The sequence below is a fragment of the Microcaecilia unicolor genome, chromosome 12 (assembly GCF_901765095.1).
Source record: "Microcaecilia unicolor chromosome 12, aMicUni1.1, whole genome shotgun sequence".
NCBI classification, from domain to species: Eukaryota; Metazoa; Chordata; class Amphibia; order Gymnophiona; family Siphonopidae; genus Microcaecilia; species Microcaecilia unicolor.
In genome coordinates, this window is record NC_044042.1 from 18,877,896 (window position 1) to 18,898,406 (window position 20,511).

A 20,511-nucleotide genomic window follows, 5' to 3' on the forward strand; every position below is an offset into this window, starting at 1 on the left:
GGAGAAAGGAGAGACACCTGGGGATGAGGGAAAGAGAGAGATGCCGGACGCCTTGGGGAGCGGGAGTGAAAGGGAGAAATGCTGGACATCTATGGGAGGGAAGGAGGGAGATGCTGGACACCAGAGTGGGACTAGTGAAGAGTTGGTGCTGGATTATGGGTAGTGTGTGGGCGAATGGCTGATGGATTGCCTAGGGCAGCACATATTAGGTAAAACTCAAGGACAGAGAAATTCATGCTGTATCTAGATGTGCACAGCTTTGATAACTTTGGGTCTTGTAGGCAGTATATAAGAAATTGAAATAAATCTTTGGGCCAACTACCAAGCTACACTTACATTTCAGTCATTATTCTTCCTGTCCGCCTCCCAAGGGCTTTGCGTTCAGGTTTGGCTGTTTCTGTTGCCCAACCCTAGTTATAGCCCTGCTGTGATGTCTTCTGGTTCCCCTAGCTGGCCTTTAGGACCGTGCAGTAAAGGCAAACAGAGGGACCCTTTTACTAAGCCGCGGTAGACTCTACGTATGTGCAGCACACGCCGAAACGAGACTACCGCCAGACCAGCACGCCCTCCTGGTGGTGATTTCAGATTTGTCACGTGCCCATAATGCCTAGATGAATTATTTATTTATTTCCTGCTACGCGCACCAGTTCCGATGTTAATTCGCACTTGGTGCGCACCAACCGGTCCCCGCACGTGTAGCGCGTGAGCCTTTACCGCTAGATCAATGGGTGGTGTTAAGGGCTCAGGCCAGTTTTGAGCGTGCACTAGTTTCATTTTTACCGCAGGCCCTTTTCCCGTCCCATTAAAAAAAAAAACCACATTTTTTGTAGATGCGGTAAAAACTGGCCGGGCGAACGCCCAACACATGCACCTACACTACCGCAGGCCAATTTTTACCATGGCTTAGTAAAAGGACCCCAGAATGTTCTCTGAGCTTTTGGGGGTAAAATTCAGCCAGTAGAGGTCAATCTTTTTTTTAATCACTGACCACTGCCACATTTCGGTACTGACATTAAATATGCAAGTATGTGCAAGCAGCCAGCATTTAACTGTATAAGTGCCAATATTCAGGGCGTCTTTATCAAGCTGTACTAGCAGTTCCTACGTGGCCTTACCTCAGCCTCATGATCAAAAGCAAACGCCGTCGCTAGAGGCTGTTAGCGCCATACTAGTGCCGGCGTTTGCTACCGCCCCATGATCAGAGCCCTCAAGCGCGTGAAACAACGCCCTTGAGGGCTCTTAGCGCAAGTAGCCTGAAAATGCATGCTAATCAGCACTTAACACATTCATCCCCAATGATCAGCATCCAGCGCGCCAAAGATTGGGTCGCTGGCCTTGACAAACCCTACACCAGCTCCGAGCTGGCGTTAGGGTTTGCAGATCATTGGGGAGGAATGGTGAGCCCTGTCCAGCATGCATTTGCATGCTGGCAGGCCCCCATTCCCCCCAACGACGCAAACAACCCCCCCCAGCGACAGGGGATTGGAGGTCCAGCGGACCTCCGGTCCCCCCGACTATCCCACCCCCCCAGGTTCAGGGAGGGTTGGAGATCCGGTGGGTCTCAACCCCCACAACCCCCCAACAAATGGTCCCTGGTGGTCTAGTGGGCGCCAACCAAGCCCCCCCCCCCCAGCGACAGGGGGGCTGGAGGTCCGCTAGACCGCCGGTCCCCTCTCCCCAACCCAACCCCCAGCATTGGCAAGGGTCCCTGTGATGGTGTCACTCTATCTGCCGCCCGCCCGCCCTCCCTCTCTGCCTGCCTGCCCCCCTACCTTGGTTGGAGGAGGGACACAGCCTGCCTCCCTCCTCTTCCTTCGACACCACAAAATGGCGGCGCCCAGCCCTGCCCAGCGCATTCTGGGATGTGCTGGGTGGGGCTACACACCATATATACACACCCAGCCCAGACCTGTCAAACAAGTGCGGGAGGACTGTGCTGAGCGCACGCTCAGGCACAATTCTCCCGCACTTCTACCCCCCTGATCAGAGATAATTGCACTGCTTCAATTTGCATGCATTATCTCTGATCATACATACATACATACATACATACATACATAGTAGATAACGGCAGAAAAAGACCTGCATGGTCCATCCAGTCTGCCCAACAAGATAAACTCATATGTGTATACCTTACCTTGATTTGTACCTGCCTTTTCATAGGTCTAATAGCGCTCTGCGCTGTTCCAGCGCTATTTTAGAGCGCTGTTTGGAACAGCTCAGGGCTTTTGATCATCTGCCTAAAGCCGCTAAAAGAACTTGATAACTCAGTTTGCAACTGGTTAAGTTAAAGGGGCCAGAGACAGGACTGCTATTTATGTGGTCCTCTTTGACCAGTTAACTTAACCGATAAAGAGCTGAATATTGGCACCTATTTGGTTAAGTGCGGACTCCACCCCAGACCACCCACACAATAGCAGCACTACCGGTGGGTAGGGGGTGGAGAAGGAGAAGGGCCCAGGGATACCCACAATTGAAGGTTTGTCTACCATGTGTAACAGCCTTGCACCAACCTGCAGGGGTATATTATTATCTCCTGATGATATATTTTCCATCTAAAAACGACCAGCAGAAAAAGAAGGTGCAAATCCCCACTGGTGCTTTTCCCCAGTGCAGTAATGACAGGAAAGAAAAAAGAAGCAGTAGATCTAAAAAAAAAAAAAAAACCTCCAGGATGTGCAAAATGTACAAAATGTTCAATTCATTCACCACCCAGAGGAGATGACAGAGCACGTCACCTACTGGTTTTAAACTCTCTTCTCAGAAGCTGCAGCACTGAGTCACCACACCATGACTTTATGAAATGTACAATAAATGTTGCATTGCACCATGTGCTTTGGGACTTTCTTGTCACCTTTGCTATTTGTGATTTTGGTGAATAAATTCAACATTATGTACATCTTGGAATTTGTTTGAGATCCTCTGAAGGAAGCAGGACTGAGAATCTGAAAGCCATTTCCCTGGGGTGGTGGGAGAGAGAAGGGAACTTGATATACCACCTTTCTGTGGTTTTTGCAACTACATTCAAAGTGGTTTACATAGTACATACAGGTTCTTATTTGTACCTGGGGCAATGGAGGGCTAAGTGACTTGCCCAGAGTCACAAGGCGCTGCAGTGGGAATAGAACCCGGTTCCTCAAGATCAAAGTCTACTGCACGAGGCGCTAGGCTACTTCTCCACTAGCAACATTCCATCTAGAATCTCAAATAGGGAAAGGGAAATGGGACTTGATATACCGCCTTTCTGAGGTTTTTGCAACTACATTCAAAGCGGTTTACATATATTCAGGTACTTATTTTGTACCAGGGGCAATGGAGGGTTAAGTGACTTGCCCAGGGTCACAAGGAGCTACAGTGGGAATAGAACCCAGTTCCCCAGGAATCAGGATCAAAGTCTGCTACACTAACCACTAGGCTGCTCCTTCACTAGCAACATTCCATGTAACATACATGTGATATAGTAAATGACGGCAGATAAAGACCGGAACGGTCCATCCAGTCTGCCCAACAAGATAAATTCATTTTACATGGTATGTGATACTTTAGAATCTCAAATAGTAGCAACATTCCATTTAGAATCTCAAATAGGGATGCTTAGTAACTTGACAGTATTAATTTACAATCCTTAGTCTGATTTTTATTTTTATTTAAGAACATCTGATCTACTGGTCTCTTTTGCAACCTCACTATCAGGATACCCTATCTTCCCCGTTTTGGTGATATCTTTGAAAGATACCTTATCTCAAACCATGCGCTTTTGAGCGACTGTCGGCCTTCCCCCCCGTTTCTAGTTTAAAAGTTGCTCTATCTCCTTTTTAAACGCCGATGCCAGCAGCCTGGTCCCACCCTGGTTAAGTTGGAGCCCATCATTTCGGAATAGGCTCCCCCTTCCCCAGAATGTTGCCCAGTTCCTAACAAATCTAAAACCCTCCTCCCTGCACCATCGTCTCATCCACGCATTGAGACTCCGGAGCTCTGCCTGTCTCCTGGGCCCTGCGCGTGGAATGGGTAGCATTTCAGAAAATGCTACCCTAGAGGATCTGGATTTGAGTGTCTTAAGCAAATTCCAACGCATTAAAAAAACAAACAAACTTGATATAACATCGACACAAGAAAAAAAGACCAAAATACATCCTGGTATGAAAAATCTTTGGAGGATGGGTAATAGCTGGGGGGTGGGGGTGGGGGAAATAGTCCTAGGAAGGAATTTTCCCCAGGGAATTGATGGGTGGGAGATGTCCAGGGGAAACTGTTCCAGTGGCAACTCACTAGATGTAAGTAGGGGCAGCTTTTAGATCTGGGCTTCCCAAACCTGTCATGAAGACCCCACAGCCATTTGGATTTTCTGGATAACTTCTAGGGATGAAGAGCAAATCCAAGAAAACAGGAGGAGCCTCCAGGGAGAATCAAAGCGAAACAGCAAAAGCAGAGGCTGACAAATGTGCAAACCAATAGGGAGATAATATCAAGAAACAGTTTATTCAGAATATTCATATCAAGGACCCGACAGGGTCCGTGTTTCGGCGCCAAAGCGCCTGCCTCAGGGGTCACAAAAAACTTTCTACAAAAAAAAACAGGACAAATTAACAAAAATGTTTAAAACATAATATTAAAGAGATATCAAATAATATATCTGCCTTTATTAAATATATAGCCAAACATATATGGACATTCATAATAGTATTGCACATTCGTAGATTTATAACGATAAATGATATGAAATTTTTTTAAAATTCATAATATATTATAAATTTGTAGGCAGAAATTACGGACAGAGAAACACCAAATAAATAAAAAGTAATAACTATCCAATAATGGCTGATAAGCAAAAGACATAGGTCGGGCTGATGAAACATTGACATATCTACATACCGTATTTTTCGGACTATAAGACGCACCTAGGTTTTAGAGGAGGGAAATAGGAAAAAAAAAATTTCCTTTTTCCCTCCTCTAAAACCTAGGTGCTCCGGTGCGTCTTGTCCGAGTTTTGGATCGCCCTCCCCTGCTCTCTGTGCTCCTGACTGCTTCCTGACGGTCTCGGCGAGACCGTCAGGAAGCAGTCAGGAGCACGGAGAGCAGCGCGCTGGGCAGGAAAGAGGGGGCTCTTTCCTGCCCCGACGTCATTAGACCACCAGGGAACATCGCGTCACGTAAGTAGGGGAGGGCGATCCAAAACTCGCTACCTTCGGACTATAAGACGCACCCCCCATTTTCCTCCCAAATTTTTGGGGAAAAAAGTGCGTCTTATAGTCCGAAAAATACGGTATATGTTTGGCTATATATTTCATAAAGGCAGATATATTATTTGATATCTCTTTAATATTATGTTTTAAAAAATTTTTTTAATTTGTCCTGTTTTTTTTGTAGAAAGTTGTTTGTGACCCCTGAGGCAGGCGCTTTGGCGCCGAAACACGGACCGTGTCGGGTCCTTGATATAAATATTCTGAATAAACTGTTTCTTGATATTATCTCCCTATTGGTTTGCACATTTGTCAGCCTCTACTTTTGCTGTTTTGCTTTGATTCTCCATGGAGCAGTGGCGTACCAAGGGGGGGGGGGGGCGGTGGGAGCGGTCTGCCCCGGGTGCACGCCGCTGGGGGGCGCCGCGGCATGCGCCTGCTGCGAGAGTTCGCTAACTTCTCTCGTTCGCTGCAGCTCCCTCTGCCCTGGAACAGGTTACTTCCTGTTCCGGGGCAGAGGGAGCTGCAGCGAATGAGCAAAGTTAGTAAACTTGCAGCAGGCGCGCGCTACGGCACCCCCCCCCCCCGCGGCATGCACCCGGGGGGGGGCTCTTTCGCGGGGGGGGGGTCTTTCGCCGGGGGGGTTCCGCGCTGCATCGGGGGGGGGGGGGGGCGCTGCACCCGGGGGGGGCAGGGCGCCTCCCCGGGTGTCCACCCCCCTAGGAACGCCACTGCCGTGGAGGCTCCTCCTGTTTTCTTGGATGTTTTGCTTAACTTCTAGGGATGTGCATTCATTAGCATACATTTGGTTCATTAAGGTACCTTTAAAAATCACCGCATGCTTCCTGGTTACTGCTGGGTTAGCGCAGGAGCCCATACCGCCATCTCAATGGTTGGTGGTAAGTGCTTCCCCCCTCCCCACCCCCAAAAATGGCCATGCGGTAAGTGGGTCACTTACCACACAGCCATTTCTTGTAGAGAAAAAAGACAGCCTTTTACTCGCTGCGGTAAAAGGGGGCCTTCGTATGCATCAAAAACACACGCTGACACTAGCGCAGGCCTCCTTCTGCCGCAATACAGTAAAAGCGGCCCTGAATTAGCTAAATTTCCCCCACATAATGCTGGGAGGACACATTATATTAATATAAGTACATAAGTACATAAGTATTGCCGTACTGAGAAAGACCAAAGGTTCATCGAGCCCAGCATCCTGTTTCCAACAGTGGCCAATACAGGTCACAAATACCCGGCAAGATCCCAAAAATGTACAAAACATTTTATACTGCTTATCCCAGAAATAGTGGATTTTCCCCAAGTCCATTTAATAACGATCTATGGACTTTTCCATTAGGAAGCCGTCCAAACCTTTTTAAAACTCCGCTAAGCTAACCGCCTTTACCACATTCTCTGGCAACAAATTCCAGAGTTTAATTACACGTTGCGTGAAGAAAAATTTTCTCCGATTGTTTTAAATTTACTACATTGTAGCTTCATCGCATGCCCCCTAGTCCTAGTATTTTTGGAAAGCGTGAACAGACGTTTCACATCTACCCGTTCAACTCCACTCATTATTTTATAGCCCTCTATCATATCTCCCCTCAGCCGCCTTTTCTCCAAGCTGAAGAGCCCTAGCCTCTTTAGCCTTTCCTCATAGGGAAGTCGTCCCATCCCCTTTATCATTTTAGTCGCCCTTCTCTGCACCTTTTCTAATTCCACTATATCTTTTTTGAGATACGGCGACCAGAATTAAACACAATATTCGAGGTGTGGTCGCACCATGGAGTGATACAAAGGCATTATAACGAGTTTTACATTCCTTTCCTAATAATACCTAACATTCTATTTGCTTTCTTAGCCGCAGCAGCACACTGAGCAGAAGGTTTCAACGTATCATCAATGACGACACCTAGATCCCTTTCTTGGCCTGTGACTCCTAATGTGGAACCTTGCATGACGTAGCTATAATTCGGGTTCCTCTTTCCCACATGCATCACTTTGCACTTGCTCACATTAAACATCATCTGCCATTTAGACGCCCAGTCTCCCAGTCTCGTAAGGTCCTCTTGTAATTTCTCACAATCCTCCCGCGATTTAACGACTTTGAATAACTTTGTGTCATCGGCAAATGTAATTACCTCACTAGTTCCTCCCATCTCTAGGTCATTTATAAATATGTTAAAAAGCAGCGGTCCCAGCACAGACCCCTGGGGAACCCCACTAATTACCCTTCTCCAATGAGAATACTGACCATTTAACCCTACTCTCTGTTTTCTATCTTATAACCAGTTTTTAATCCACAATAATATTATGTCCAAATGAAAAAAGCTATGGGGTGATTATCTGAATTTATGTCATCGCCCTAGCAGGGAGATAATGATCTTTACTAAGATATGCCTGTTTTGTATTTTGCAGATATGTGGCTGCACCATCCTGGCCTTTGGAATATACTTCCTGGTAAACAACCATTTCACCGAGTTATTCCCCAGTATCCCTTCTCTCTCGTTCAGCAATGTTCTGATTGTCACTGGTTCCATCATCATGGTGGTATCGTTCCTGGGCTGCATGGGAGCCATCAAGGAGAATAAATGTTTGCTCATGTCGGTAAGTCAGTCCATGGCTGTGTGCTTGTTTTCAGGGTTGACACAGATGCGCTGAGGCCCAGGGCAGAAACTGAAGAGTAGGTCCCTCCGGTGCCTGGAGCCCTGAGCTCTGGCCAAGCGACGTCGCTCAGATTCACCAAGGAAGCACGCAGGGGCGTATCTGGACTCGGGCGGTAGGGGGGGCCAGAGCCAGAGGGAGGGGGCACATTTTAGCCCCCCCCCCGGCGCCACCGATCCCCCCCCCCCCGCCATTTCCGGACCCCCCCCTCGCCACCAATGACACCCTCCCCCGCTGCTGTCACTTACCTTTGCTGGCGGGGGACCCCAACCCCCCGCCAGCCGAGGTCCTCTCTTCCATGCAGGCTGCGCCGCTGCAAGTTTCAACGCTTCCTGTTCTTCTGAGTCTGACGTCCTGCACGTACAACGCGCAGGACGTCAGACTGAATTCCAAATTCTGAGTCTGACGTTCTGCACGTTGTACGTGCAGGACGTCAGACTCAGAAGAACAGGAAGCGTTGAAACTTGCATCCTGCACGGAAGAGAGGACTTCGGCTGGCGGGGGCTTGGAGTCCCCCGCCAGCAAAGATCGGCGACGGGTTGGTGGCGGGCGGGAGGGAGGGGGAGGTGGAGAGGGTCTGTGGTAGGAGGGTCCAGGGTGAAATCTGCGGGGGCCCAGGCCCCTGTGGCCCCACGCAGATACGCCCCTGGAAGTACCTAGTACTGCTGGGACCCTGCTTGGCCACTCTCTGTAGCCAGCCCTGCATGTTTTAAAGGAGTTGCAGTGGTGATCTGCTATTATTTTATGCTACCAATAGGGTTGCCAACTAGATCCAGATTTGTTCATTTGCAAGGTCAGTGGACCGCTGAGGAGGCTCGCTTGTCAATCGGTTGGAGCTCCAGGCGGCGGTCAGCGCTCTAGAAGCTTTCCGCTCGGTGGTAGAAGGTAAACTGGTGCAACTGAAAGGTATTAATCCGCAAACGAATCTTTTCCGGAGATGGGAAGGCGGTAGAACGAGAGGACATGAAACGAGATTGAAGGGAGGCAGACTCAAGAAAAATGTCAGGAAGTATTTTTTCACGGAGAGAGTAGTGGATGCTTGGAATGCCCTCCCGCGGGAGGTGGTGGAAATGAAAACGGTAATGGAATTCAAACATGCGTGGGATAAGCATAAAGGAATCCTGTGCCGAAGGAATGGATCCTCAGGAGCTTAGTCAAGATCGGGAGGCGGGGCTGGTGGTTGGGAGGTGGGGATAGTGCTGGGCAGACTTATACGGTCTGTGCCAGAGCCGGTGGTGGGAAATGGGACTGGTGGTTGGGAGGCGGGGATAGTGCGGGGCAGACTTATACGGTCTGTGCCCTGAAGAGCACAGGTACAAATCAAAGTAGGGTATACACAAAAAGCAGCAAATATGGGTTATCTTGTTGGGCAGACTGGATGGACCGTGCATGTCTTTTTCTGCCGTCATCTACTATGTTACTATGTAACTGCTTTCTGACAACATGACTGCAGTAGCTTACATCAATCGCCAGGGCAGCATGCACAGCATCACTTTAGCAGTGGAGGTGTGTCGTCTCTGTGCTTGGGTGGAAAAAAGGGGTAAAGTGGGAGTGGGTTATATCTGGGGAAAGCAGAGAGGTGCTCAGATCCAAGAGGGGATAAAGTCTGGGGTGAGGGTAGGGAAGAAGAAAAAAATGGAGGAGGGCAGGCTAGGGAAGAGAGGGTAGAAGCAGAGAGAGTGAGTACAGCTTGAAGGGGTCAGGCATAGGCATGCAATTGAGGTCTGGAATTCGTTGCCAGAGAATGTGGTAAAGGCGGTTAGCTTAGCGGAGTTTAAAAAAGGTTTGGACGGCTTCCTAAAGGAAAAAGTCCATAGACCGTTATTAAATGGACTTGGGGAAAATCCACTATTTCTGGGATAAGTAGTATAAAATGTTTTATACATTTTTGGGATCTTGCCGGGTATTTGTGACCTGGATTGGCCACTGTTGGAAACAGGATGCTGGGCTCGATGGACCTTTGGTCTTTCCCAGTATGGCAATACTTAAGTACAACAAGATTGATCCAGTCCTGGATTTATCCCATGGCATGCAGGGACTTGTAGTTATGATTTTCCCATGCAAGGCCGCCGAGAGAATGAGCAGGGCCCGGGGCAGTGCGATCCTGAGGCCCCGCCAGTAGAAGAAGTCTTCCTCCAGCGCACTCCGCTGCGATGCCTGCATCGCCCCTGAGGCTGCTTTTTCTTTCACGTCGCACGTGCTCGGTTTCAAAACCGAGCATGCGCGACCTGAAGGGGGAGGGAGCAGCCACTTGGCAGGCAATGCATCAGAGTGAAGAGCAGCGCTGGAGAAAGGCCTCTTCTGTTGGCGGGGCCTGGGGGGACCCCCGCCAGCCAAACCAGAGGCCCTGGCCCGAAGCCCTGCTGTGTCTGCTCCTCGCCAGCCACCAAGGGGGGGGGGGCCTGGTGCCAGAGTTTTCTCTCTTCTGCTTCTGTCGGGACACGATCACATGGGTCCCGTTAGGAGCAGGAGAGAGAGAGAGACCCTGGCACCGGGCCCCCATTGGAGGCTGGGTCCAGAGAATTTTGCCTGCTGCTTCTCTTTTTTCCCCCCCAAGATTATACAGAGTTTTTCCTGCTTGTTCTTTTTTGGAAAGTCTTTGATTTTCTTTGTTAGTTTTGGGAAATGTATATCTACTACTACTACAACAAATCATTTCTATAGCGCTACCAGTCGTACGCAGCGCTTCACAATTGAACATGAAGAAAAGACAGTCCCTGCTCTAAAGAGCTTACAATCTAAATCAGGACAGACAGATAGGACCAATAAGGGATAAGGGTAGGACAGACAGATAGGACACATAGGAATGATTCTAAATGGAATGTTGCTACTATTGGAGATTCTACATGGAATGTTAATGTTGCTATTCCACTAGCAACATTCCATGTAGAAGCCTGCCCTTGCAGATCAGCAACGCGGCCGCGCAGGCTTCTGTTTCTGTGAGTCTGACGTCCTGCACGTACGTGCAGGACGTCAGACTCACAGAAACAGAAGCCTGCGCGGCCGCGTTGCTGAACTGCAAGGGCAAGCTTCTACTACTACTACTATAAATCATTTCTATAGCGCTACCAGTCGTACGCAGCGCTTCACAATTGAACATGAAGAAAAGACAGTCCCTGCTCTAAAGAGCTTACAATCTAAATCAAGACAGACAGACAGGACAAATAAGGGATAAGGGTAGGATAGACAGAAGGACACATAGGGATAAGGGACTATTGAAGAGAGGAAGACAAGATAAAGGTTACGAACAAGTGACAAGTTAGGAGTCAAAAGCAGCATCAAACAGATAGGCCTTTAGCCCGGATTTGAAGGCGGCCAGGAATGGAGCTTGACGTAACAACTCAGGGAGTCTATTCCAGGCATAAGGTGCGGCAAGATAAAAGGAACGGAGTCTGGAGTTAGCGATGGAGGAGAAGGGTGCAGTTAGGAGAGATTTACCTAGTGAACGGAGTTCCCTGGGAAGGAGTGTAGGGAGAGATGAGGGTGGAGAGGTAGTGAGGGGCTGCGGAGTTAATGCACTTACAGGTCAATAAGAGGAGTTTGAATTGTATACGGAAACAGATAGGGAGCCAGTGAAGTGACTTCAGGAGAGGGCTGATATGAGCATATCTTTAGAGCGATAGGATAATGCATTTCTGTTTCTATTTCTCCAGCATTGCATTGCTTACAAAGTATGACTTAAACTTCTCTACACAAACTGATTACAATGTTTTCTTTCCCTTAGTTCTTTTCATTGCTGCTGTTCATCCTTTTGACAGAAGTCACCTTGGCAGTGCTTCTCTTCATTTACGAAGCAAAGGTACATTTCAAACCCCTATATTCTTGCCTTTCCTTGGTCTTTTTCCTCAGTACTGCTTTTGTAGTGCAATTACAGGGGCGTAGCCAGACAACAGACTGTGGGTGGGCCTAGGCAAGAAGTGGGTGGGCACCAAGTGTTCTCCCCCCACCCCCCCACCACCACCACTACCATCACCAAAAAAATATCTAAGCTGGCAGGAAAACGCTTCTTTCCACCTCGGTAGTCTGCAAAGGCATGCGCTGAAAACTGAGACTGCGCAGGTTCCGGTATCGTTGAGAGTAGCGTTTTTGTTACCATTAGGCGGAAGTCTTCAGCTGGCGGAGCCTGGGGATCTCCACCAGCTACCGCTAAACTTGTGCTACTGTTGGGTGGGCCTAAGCCCTAAGTAGGTGGTGCAAGATCAAAGCCTAGTATCACCTGAACAACCTGGATGCTCTTGAGTCCGAAATTCAATTCCTAAGGGCCCTCCAGCCACGTCTATAGATTGGGTGCAGAACTTGGTTCTGTGCCCAACTGGTACCCAAGTCTTCTGCTGCTTCAGAGGCCTGGAAACACCAGTACAAGTTGTTTTACTTATTTATTTATTTATTAGGATTTATTAACTGCCTTTATGAAGAGTTTCGCCCACGGCGATTTACAGTAGGTACAGTTCAACATCAAAGTTACAATTTTGTTAACAGCATAACAATGGTTAAATGAACAAGTATAAACATAAATACAATGAAACAGGAAAACTTGAAAGCAGCAAATTGAAAACTAATACTAGGATTACAACAGGATGAAAAATATACACATTTAACAGCGCTGAAATTCAAATGACAAATATAATAAGATGCAAGCATAACAGTGATAGAATATCTAATATGCAGACAATTAGAACATTTAAATAACATTGCTATGATCCTAATGCTTTTCTACAATGCTGCGAAGTTGTGTTGAAATAAACAGTGCCCCCTTTTACGCCATGTACTGATTCAAAGACCTGTTCTTGGTTTTGGCATTGATTTTTCAGTATCAGTCAAGTCCAAGAATTGTCCCATCATTTACCGCTCCGTAGTTTTAACGTTTCAACCTTCACAAAGCCTTAAGGGTTACCACCAGATGCTTCAGTGACACCGTAGTTGGCTGGTATCACTACTACTACTACTACTACTTAACATTTCTAGAGCGCTACAAGGGTTACGCAGCGCTGTACAAATTAACAAATAAGGACGGTCCGTGCTCAGAAGAGCTTACAATCTAAAAGACGAAATGTCAAGTTGGGGTAGATGAGATTTCCTGAGAAGAGATGAAGTGATTAGGTGCCGAAGGCGACATTGAAGAGGTGGGCTTTGAGCAATGATTTGAAGATGGGTAGGGAGGGGGCCCGGCGTATGGGCTCAGGGAGTTTGTTCCAAGCGTGGGGTGAGGCGAGGCAGAAAGGGCGAAGCCTAGAGTTGGCGGTGGTGGAGAAGGGTACTGAAAGGAGGGATTTGTCTTGAGAGCGGAGGTTACGGGTAGGGACGTAAGGGGAGATGAGGGTAGAGAGGTAAGGAGGGGCTGCAGATTGAGTGCATTTGTAGGTGAGTAGGAGAAGCTTGAACTGTATGCGGTATCTGATTGGAAGCCAGTGAAGTGACTTGAGGAGAGGGGTGATATGAGTATATCGGTTAAGGCGGAAGATAAGACGTGCGGCAGAGTTCTGAATGGACTGAAGGGGGGATAGATGGCTAAGTGGGAGGCCGGTGAGGAGTAGGTTGCAGTAGTCAAGGCGAGAGGTAATGAGAGAGTGGATGATCACAGCCGCAAAACAGGACAACATAAAAAAAAGACATCAGTGCCGTTAATTTGAAAAAAAGCGTTGGAATTGTTGCTATGAAATGGGATCTGCAGCTATGCCACCTTGGGCCAAATCCCCAGAAGAATCCAGCTGTTGCAAGAGGCGGTACTGCTGTGTACACAGCAGAACAAGAGTTTTACAATAATACTCGGGGCAGGGGGGCAATACTGCCCGGGCCCAGCCTCCAAGTGTGGGGCTCCAACGCCGGCAAGCTTCTTCTTGCCTGCCTGCTTCCGGGTTTCTCTCTCTCCTGCTCCTGTATGCCGGGACCCGGATGATTGTATTAACACGATAACCCGGGTTATAGCGTTAATGCAATCATCCGGTTCCAGCACGCAGAAGCAGGAGACGACAGACCGAGGGAGGAGCAGTCAGACACAGGAAGGTAAGGGGGCTGGCGGGGGCAGCGGCTGGAATGTGGGGGCCAGCCCGAGTGGGGGGGGGGGGTGCAGCATGGCACGGCAGCCCAGGTGGGGGGGTGGCGGTCGTGCCCTGGGCCCAGCTGTGTCTCTCGGTGGCCCTGCTCGGGATAGAGGGTTCCCTGTGCTTCTTAAGGTGACATCTTTTGGAAGGTACATTTTATCGAGCCACAAGATACTCTGCGGATAGTCATATTCCCGGAGCACATCACGGGCTGGATTCAGCAAATAGCACTCAATATTCGGCGCTGAACAGCATTCCAGGATCAGCACCCTTTATAGAATAGCGAGCAGGGCTGGGATCCGCCCATAACTCTGTGTGCAAGGAGTTGCACCAACTGAAACCAGGGGTAAATCCCAGCCCACCGGTCAGGCGCATTATTCTATAACACTATGTGCATTTTAAGAGAACACCCCTGACCTGCCTGTGCCCCTCCCATGGTCACACCCCCTTTGTAGATCATGCGGAAACACTTAGGTGCTATTCTCTAAATGGGTGGCATTATTGTGTTTTCACGCAGATCCACCATTCTTGGCCCGTTTTGATGCCTTGCATCCGTTAGAGCGCTTTCCTGCACCGAAAATTCAGCAACGCAATTAGCACTTAATGTTCAGCACCAGATATAGAATTCCTCCCTTATATATGACCATAACTAACCCCATCCTGTGCAGAAACCAGTGCACAGCTTTTTATGATGACTTCCTACCTGCCTGCTGACATGATGCTTTGATTCAACAGCTGGATGCCATCATTGAAGAACAGCTGCACTCAAGTCTGGAAGAACATATTAGGAAGAATGCAACAGACTCATCCATCTGGGATCAAATTCAGAAAACTGTGAGTAAAGGGGGGGGGGGGGGAACCCATCAAGGTGCAGTCAGCTGCTCTGTAAACACAGCAACAGATGATGGCAGATAAAGCTGAAAATAGCATGAACAAATTATGATCAGGTTTGGACGGTTTCCTAAAGCAAAAGTCCATAGACCATTATTAAAATGGACTTGGGGAAAATCCACTGCTTTTGTACTTGGGATTATGAATGGAATGTTACTACTCTTTGGGGTTCTATATGGAATCTTGTTACTCTTTAGGATTCTAGAATCTTGCTGTTGTTTGCAGCTCTACATGGAATGTTGCTACTCTTTGGGTTTCTGCCAGGTACTTGTGACCTGGATTGGCCACTGTTGGAAACAGGATGCTGGGCTTGATGGACCTTTGGTCTGTCTCAGTATAGCAATACTTTTGTACTTATGTACTTGGGATTCTAAATGGAATGTTACTACTCTTTGGGGTTCTATATGGAATCTTGTTACTCTTTAGGATTCTAGAATCTTGCTGTTGTTTGCAGCTCTACATGGAATGTTGCTACTCTTTGGGTTTCTGCCAGGTACTTGTGACCTGGTTTGGCCACTGTTGGAAACAGGATGCTGGACTTGATGGACCCCAGTATGGAAATACTTATGTACTTATATACATATGTTGTATCACCTCATACCTTTATGTATTGAGTTTATCTACTCGGGCACACTAGATGGACCGTACAGGTCTTTATCTGCCGTCATCTACTATGTTACTATGTAAGTAGCTGCATGGTCCATCCAGCCTGCCCAATATTGCAAATGTTATAACACAATCGAAGCATACATGTATGCTTCCTTGATTCCGTTTTGTCTTTGCTATTTTCGACCAGCACTGGTCTTACTTCCCAACTACAGCAGTTACCGTCAAAACCCACTACAGCCAGTGCCCTGCTTCCCCCTCCCCTGTGCGCATTCTGGTTTTTAATGACATTGAGCTTGCACAAGGTTCACATATGCTCAATTTCACTAAAACCCAGCATGTGTGCCAGAGCAGGAGATCATGGCAGGCAGCTAAAGGTGGTTGATCAATCAGCTTAACCAATTGGGTTTCAGGATACCATAATACATGAAAACTCACAATGGATCTCCTGAAAATCCAAGCATCTCGGTTGGGAATCACTGTTTCTAGAAGGCCAGTAGATGCAGCTCCTATCCAGTGCTTAATATTTTTTTATGCCATTTTCATTTTAGCTGAAATGTTGCGGTGTGAAGAATGGCACAGACTGGAAACAGTCATTGCCGCAGTCCTGCAAAGAAACCCCTGGCCACTACTTCAAGGAAGTAAGTACAAAGCAATGCATACAGGTCAACTGAACATAATATAAACAGCACCCTGTAACCCTTTTACAGAGCAGCAGAAAATTGTGAAAAGGACGCTAATGGCAAATGAGATCATTCATTAAAGAGGAACACCAAAAAAGCTGAGGTGGATAAGGAGCACACGGTCATGCTTCTACGTTTGGCAGCTGTCACAGGGTGGGCCACAAAGATCATGGCCTGACCAATATTTTACCCAACACAGCATCAACATCTAGAGAACTTGGGGGTGGGGCCAGAGATGTACTGCTGCCCCTGGTGCCTGATAAACCTTAGCAGCGCAGACCAGAATGACTGGGCAGACTGGATAGGCTAGTTGATCTTTCACATCTGAGAGCCTATTAAATTCATAAGGCACCTAAACAATGAGACCAAGCAGGTTGGAGGGGGGGGGGGGGGGAGTTAGACACCCACCCCCAGATTCTATATATGACGCCTGAAAATCTGCGTGGAAATCGAAGCATAATCCATAACGACACGCATAACCTAATTGGTTAACTAGCTAATAAGCCCTGTTAATTGGATGTTGTACTGCTATGGATTTACAGCCTGTCTCACTGACACAGGCTACCCAATAATTACCGTGGATTCTTTTGGATTCGTATTAGATAAATGAAACCTTTATTAGAGGTGCTAAAATCTACAATGATTAAGATATATACAATGGTTAGCTATATACACACAATGATTTGCTATTTAACTGAAAATAAAGCTATAAGACAGATATATTATACATACAACAAGTTTTACTTGGCGTAAATGCCCGCAACTACATTTATACAAATCTTATGTCCCAAACATCCAACTTTATCTAGCACAGTTCAGTCTCTCTTATTCATTGTGCTCTATTTATTCACGGGGATTATTTCATCAGCAATTCCCATTTGGGCACAGCGTCCCATTCACTATGGTGCTGTGTATACCTTCATAGATACACCCGAATATTTTTTTATATATGTATATATTTTTTCTGAATTACCAAACATTTCAATCTTTTAGTGCAATAACTAGGTACTTAACTTTAGCAGCAGCCCTGCAAACCGATCAAACCTCTGCCGACAAGGCCAGGTTTCGAGATTCTTCATCAGGGTAGAGGTTTGCTCATAATCCGCTCTTGCAAGTATAAAAAGATGGCCGCTCGGCCTATTCTATAAACTGCACCAAAATGTAGGCGTATTCTATAAAGTTTGCCTAAATCTAGGCATACTTTATAGAATATGCCTAGGCGTATTTTTTTGTGCACGGATTTTTTAGGCATGATATATAGAATCTAACCCCATGCGCTTAACTGCCAATAGATAGTCATGAGCAGTTTGCTCACGCCTAAAGCTAGGTGCAATACTGCAGACTTACACTAGTATTGTATAAAAGCAGGTTCCATGTGGAACTGCCGTTATGGAATTCACGTGCTCAGCACGCATCCTCCCAGTGACAAAGTTTGGACACTATCAGGGGCATTTTTGAATGAGAAGGGCGCCCATCTTTCGACACAAATTGGGAGATGGGTGTCCTTCTATCAGGGTCGCCCAAATCGGCATAATCGAAAGCCGATTTTGGGCATCCTCAACTGCTTTCCGTCACGGGGATGACCAAAGTTTACGGGGGCGTGTCGGCAGTGTAGCAAAGGTGGGATTGGGGTGTGCTTAAGAGATGGGCGTCCTCGGCCGATAATGGAAAAAAGAAGGGCGTCCCTGACGCGCATTTGGCCGACTTTACTTGGTCCCTTTTTTTTCACGACCAAGCCTCGAAAAGGTGACCGAACTGACCAGATGACCACCGGAAAGAATCAGGGATGACCTCCCCTTACTCCCCCAGTGGTCACCAACCCCCTCCCACCCAAAAAAAAATAAATAAAAAACATTTTTTTCCAGCCTCTATGCCAGCCTCAAATGTCATACCCAGCTCCATGACAGCAGTATGTAGGTCCCTGGAGCAGTTTTTAGTGGGTGCAGTGCAATTCAGGCAGGCAGACCCAGGCCCATCCACCCCCCCCCCCCCACCTGTTACACTTGTGGTGGTAAATGGGAGCCCTCCAAAACCCACCCGAAACTACTACTACTTATCATTTCTATAGCGAAACCCACTGTACCCACATGTAGGTACCCCTCTTCACGCCTTAGGACTATGGTAGTGGTGTACAGTTGTGGGGAGTGGGTTTTGGGGGGGCTCAGCACCGGAGGTAAGGGAGCTATGCAGCTGGGAGCCATTTGTGAAGTCCACTGCAGTGCCCCCTAGGGTGCCCAGTTGGTGTCCTGGCATTTGAGTGGGACCCGTGCACTACGAATGCTGGCTCCTCCCACAACCAAATGCCTTGGATTTGGTCGTTTTTGAGATGGGCATCCTCAGTTTCCATTATCGGCGAAAACCGGGGACGACCATCTCTAAGGTCAACCATCTCAACATTTAGGTCGTCCACCTCTAAGGTCGACCTAAATGTTGAGATTTGGGCATCCCCGACCGTATTATCGAAACGAAAGATGGACGTCCATCTTGTTTCGATAATACAGGTTTCCCCACCCCTTCACCGGACAGAGATGGTTGTCCCCGTTCGATTATGCCCCTCCACTTATAGAATTTACCCCTATTTGCATTTAGCACACACTCTTTAAGAAAAGTCCACAATATCAACATTCATTTTGAAATGAAAAAAAAAGTGGGGGAAAGCGAAACATCCCTTAGTTCCAAAACAAAACTTTTCTGACTGCCCATCCCTTTGTTCCAACAACCTTGTCAATCCTTTCTTCACCGCATGTGCTTACATTGGTCACTCTGTTGCACGTATCCTACATTGTGGGGCCCTTTTACTAAGCCGCATAAGCGTTTATGGACGCCCAATATGCGCCAAAATGGAGTTACTGCAAGGCTACTGCGTGGATCTTGCGGTAATTTCATTTTTGCCATGCTGAAATGATTCTTGAGCACGTATATCGGTTGCGTGCCAAGTGGCATTTGGCACGCGTAGGTCATTACCGCCCAGTTACCTTGTGAGGCTTTACTACTAGGCCAATGGCTGGCGGGAAGGTCGCAGACCCAAAATAGACACGTGACAATTTTGATTTTGTTGCACATCCATTTTTGGCGGGCCTTTTTTACAGGCATGTTGAAAAATGATTGGCACACGCCCCAAACCCTCGCCTACACTACCGCAAGCCATTTTTCGGCGCACCTTAGTAAAAGGACCCCTGTGCATTTTGAACTGGCCTTGTCTAAGAAGCTCCCCATCTCTGTCACCTTTCCATGTTTCATCCTAAATACCATTTGTCTTCATTTATTATTATTTTTTAATGTATGTGTGGTTTACAAGAATAACATTCATAATAAAACCTACATAATGTAATTCGAGTTTCTACTTCTTTAGAAGTCAATATCGAGACTTGGAAATTTCTGCACCACAATTCAACTGTATAATAAATTTCATTGTTGATAGTTTGTTCTTAATTGAATACAAATTCAATTTGAATCTTTATATGTAAGCCACATTGAACCTGAGCTTCCTCGGTATAATGCGGGATAAAAATGTCATCATAAATAAATAATAACTAAAACAAACACAACAGTAATACACAAAACAATCATTACAGATCAAAATCATCCAGCATTAAAAAGCTTGTTGGAAAAAGAAGGCCTTTAGCTGTTCCCTAAAAGAAAGGACTAATTGAACATGACATAAATGCTGCTGTAAACCATTCCACAATTTAAGCGCTGCAATCATAACAACCTTTTCCCTATATGGATTTAATCTCACCTGATGAAAAGATAAGTAAATTCTGATTCTGGGATCTCATTGTATGCATAGAAGTATAAATCTTCAAAGTACTTGCAAGACGGGCTGGTGCTTGATCATGTAACAATTGAAAAACCAACACAGCGACTTTAAAATGGATCCACCAAACAACAGGAAGCCAATGTTGTTGTTTCAAAAATAGTGAAATATGTGTAAATTGTGAACAACCCACAGAGCTCGAAGGGATCTTCTTGGTCATCCCATCAGCGGCGTACTGAGGGCAGGGCGGTCCGCCCCGGGTGCACGCTGCAGGGGGGATTCAGGGAGCAGTCGGCTCTGCCGGTTCCCTGCTCCCTCTGATGTTACTTCCTGTTCCGGGGCAGAGGGAGCAGGGAACTGGCGTGGCCGACAGGCGCACGGTTGCTCCCTGCACCCCAGGAGGTAAAAACAATGAACCGGGGGGGGGGGGGGGTTTGAGGCAATGCGCCGGGGGACGACAGCACTACACTTGGGGGTGGGGACAACGCTGCACATGGGGTGGCAGCTGACCAAGGAACACCACTGAATCCCATGAATAAAGCATTACAATAGCTGACAAGTAGAAAGACAGATTCCTGAACCACTGTACAGAAATTATCAGCATTCAGGAAATCACATACATTTCTTAGATATTTCAATTTAAAATGTTTTTTTCCCATTTATTTATTTATTTATCATTTTACTTAATTACATTC

The 20,511-nt window shown here is 47.2% G+C and overlaps 1 protein-coding gene across 1 annotated transcript in view; it reads left to right on the forward strand.

The window, feature by feature from the left end:
- The window catches only part of CD53 (CD53 molecule), a 42,425-nt gene that overhangs the window by 16,754 nt on the left and 5,160 nt on the right, over nucleotides 1-20,511 (forward strand). Inside the window, exons 3-6 of the mRNA XM_030221302.1 lie at nucleotides 7,593-7,781; nucleotides 11,563-11,637; nucleotides 14,615-14,713; nucleotides 15,928-16,017. Of these exons, the coding sequence (XP_030077162.1) occupies nucleotides 7,593-7,781; nucleotides 11,563-11,637; nucleotides 14,615-14,713; nucleotides 15,928-16,017 (453 nt within the window). The remainder of the gene's footprint in view (nucleotides 1-7,592; nucleotides 7,782-11,562; nucleotides 11,638-14,614; nucleotides 14,714-15,927; nucleotides 16,018-20,511) is intronic.